At 46.2% G+C, this 2,582-nt stretch overlaps 1 protein-coding gene across 1 annotated transcript; it reads left to right on the forward strand.

Moving 5' to 3' along the window:
- Nucleotides 1–1,054: 1,054 nt before the first annotated feature.
- On the forward strand, nt 1,055–2,289 carry LOC121216254 (uncharacterized mitochondrial protein AtMg00860-like). Its single transcript, XM_041091740.1, has 3 exons — nt 1,055–1,138; nt 1,250–1,357; nt 1,900–2,289. Exons 1-3 carry the CDS (start codon nt 1,055–1,057, stop codon nt 2,287–2,289), a joined length of 582 nt encoding a protein of 193 aa, XP_040947674.1.
- The last annotated feature ends 293 nt before the right edge of the window (nt 2,290–2,582 follow it).

Consider the following 2,582-nt stretch of genomic DNA (forward strand, 5'->3'; position numbering starts at 1 on the left):
GCACCCAACCTGAGTAGGTCACTTGGGAGTTTTTCAAAACTGTGTTTCAAGGAAAGTATGTGGGTAAGGGTTATGTGGATGCTAGAAAGAAGGAGTTCCTGAACCTAACCCAGGGAAACAAATTTGTGGCGGAGTATGAGGCGGAATTTCTACGCCTTAGTAGGTATGCAAGAGCTATGGTGGCAACGGACTATGAGCGTTGCGTTAGGTTTGAGGATGGTCTTAGGGATAGCCTCAGAGTATTGGTAGCCCCACAAAGGGAGTGGGTTTTCTCAGAGTTGGTTGAGAAAGCAAAGATAGCGGAGGAGGTGAAGCGCACTGAGCGCTTAAATCTAGAAAAAGAAAGGGGTGAGAATAAAAGGGAGGCTGAGACTCCTGGTGTTGGACAGAGGCCTAGGGCTAGGGCTAGAGTTAATGGGCCAGTTAGAGCAGGGCCCCTTGCTGTTAATTCGGGGGTGCCCCCTTCTGCTAATTGTGGGAAAGGTTATGTCGGCTAGTGTTGGAAGAGGACAGGAGCTTGTTTAGCTTGTAGATCTGTGGAGCATAGGATTAAGAACTACCTAGAATGCCAATTCAGGTGCCAGGTGTGGGCCGAGGTAGTGTTCAGCCACCGAGGGGTGGTCAGCTGCCGCCAAGGGGCCGAGGGCAGGCCAGGGGAGGTAACGACAATGGACGTGGACGTGGAGCACCAGTCGAAAATGCAGGCCATGCTGAGGCGAGACAGCCAGCTTTGGTTTGTGCTGCTCGTACTGAGAAGACAAGGATGCCGCAGATGTGATAACGGGTATGTTCTTTATACATGAGTTACCTTACACTGCATTGATTGATATTGGATCGACGCATTCATATGTTGCATGCAATAAGTCCGTTAGGTCAGTCAGTGGGAGTGAATAAGTTGTTTAGGGAGGTACCCTTAGTAGTCCAAGGGGTTACCTTTTTAGCGGATTTGATGAAACTGCCGTTTAACGAGTTTGATTTAATCTTGGGTATGGATTGGCTGGTGAAACACCGAGCCACCTTGGAATGCGCTGCAAAGTGAATGGTGTTAAGAACGATGGAGGATAAGGAGGTGGCAGTGACTGGTGAAAGCCAGAATTACCTGTCGAATATAATTTCGGCATTAAGGGCTGAGAAGTTGGTATGAAAGGGATGCGAAGCCCATTTGGCTTATATTAGCGATACGGAGGTTGGAAGCCCTACTGTTAAAGAGTTGAGAACAGTTAAGGAATTTCTTGATGTTTTTCCCAAGGAGCTGCCAGGGTTTCCGCCCAGCAGAGAAGTAGAATTTGGAATCGAGTTGTTTCCTGGTATGGTTCCGGTGTCCATCGCCCCTTATCGGATAGCACTGAAGGAGTTGGTAGAACTTAAGGCACAAATTTAGGAATTTTTGGATCAAGGATTCATCCGACCAAGTGTGTCTCTTTGGGGAGCACCGGTGTTATTCATAAAGAAGAAAGATGGGACGTTGTGTATGTGCATCGACTACCGGCAACTGAACAAGTTAACTATTAAAAACAAGTACCCTTTGCCGAGAATCGATGACCTTTTTGATCAGTTTAGGGGAGCTGTCATTTTTTCGAAGATTGATCTGCGTTCGGGGTATCACCAATTGAGGGTTAAGGAGGTGGATGTTTATAAGATGACTTTCAGAACTCGTTATGGGCACTAGAAATTCTTGGTGATGCCATTCGGGCTGACGAACGCACCTATCGCTTTCATGGATCTCATGAATCGGATCTTCCAACCCTACCTGGATCGGTTCGTGGTATTTTTTATAGATAACATTTTAGTGTACTCAAGAGATGAGGATGAGCATGATACACACTTAAGGATTGTGTTGCAAACTTTGAGGAGAAGCAGTTGTATGCCAAATTCAGTAATTGTGAGTTTTGGCTAAAGGAGGTTACTTTTCTAGGGCATGTGGTGTCAGCTGAGGGGATTAAGATGGATCCCCGGAAAATTGAAGTAGTGTTAGACTGGAAAACACCCAAGTCAGTGTCAAAAATCCAAAGTTTTCTAGGCTTGGCAGGGTACTATAGGCGGTTTGTTGAGGGCTTTTTATTAATTGTTGCACCGTTAACTAAGTTGTTGAGGACGGGGGTATCGTTTGAATGGACAGACAAGCAGCAAGAGACTTCTGGAAAGCTCAAGAAAGTCTTAACTGAGGCCCCTGTGTTGATTCAGCCAGAGCCTAGGAAGGAGTTTACAGTTTTTAGTGACGCGTCGCATGTGGGCTTGGGTTGTGTATTGATGCAAGAAGGAAAGGTGGTTGCGTATGTGTCACGGTAACTTAAGACTCATGAGGTGAATTATCCAACCCATGACTTGGAACTAGCCGCGGTGGTCTTTGCGCTAAAAATATAGAGGCATTATTTGTACGGAGAGAGGTGCATAATGTATTCGGACCATAAGAGTTTGAAGTACCTCCTCACCCAGAAGGAGCTAAACCTTAAGCAGTGCAGGTGGATGGAATTATTGAAGGATTATGATTGTACGATTGAATACCACCCTGGCAAAGAATATGTGGTAGCTGACGCGTTGAGTCATAAGGTTAAGTCAGACTTGAGGGCTATGCTCGCCCG

Source organism: Gossypium hirsutum, chromosome A01, assembly GCF_007990345.1.
Source record: "Gossypium hirsutum isolate 1008001.06 chromosome A01, Gossypium_hirsutum_v2.1, whole genome shotgun sequence".
Classification (NCBI taxonomy): Eukaryota; Viridiplantae; Streptophyta; class Magnoliopsida; order Malvales; family Malvaceae; genus Gossypium; species Gossypium hirsutum.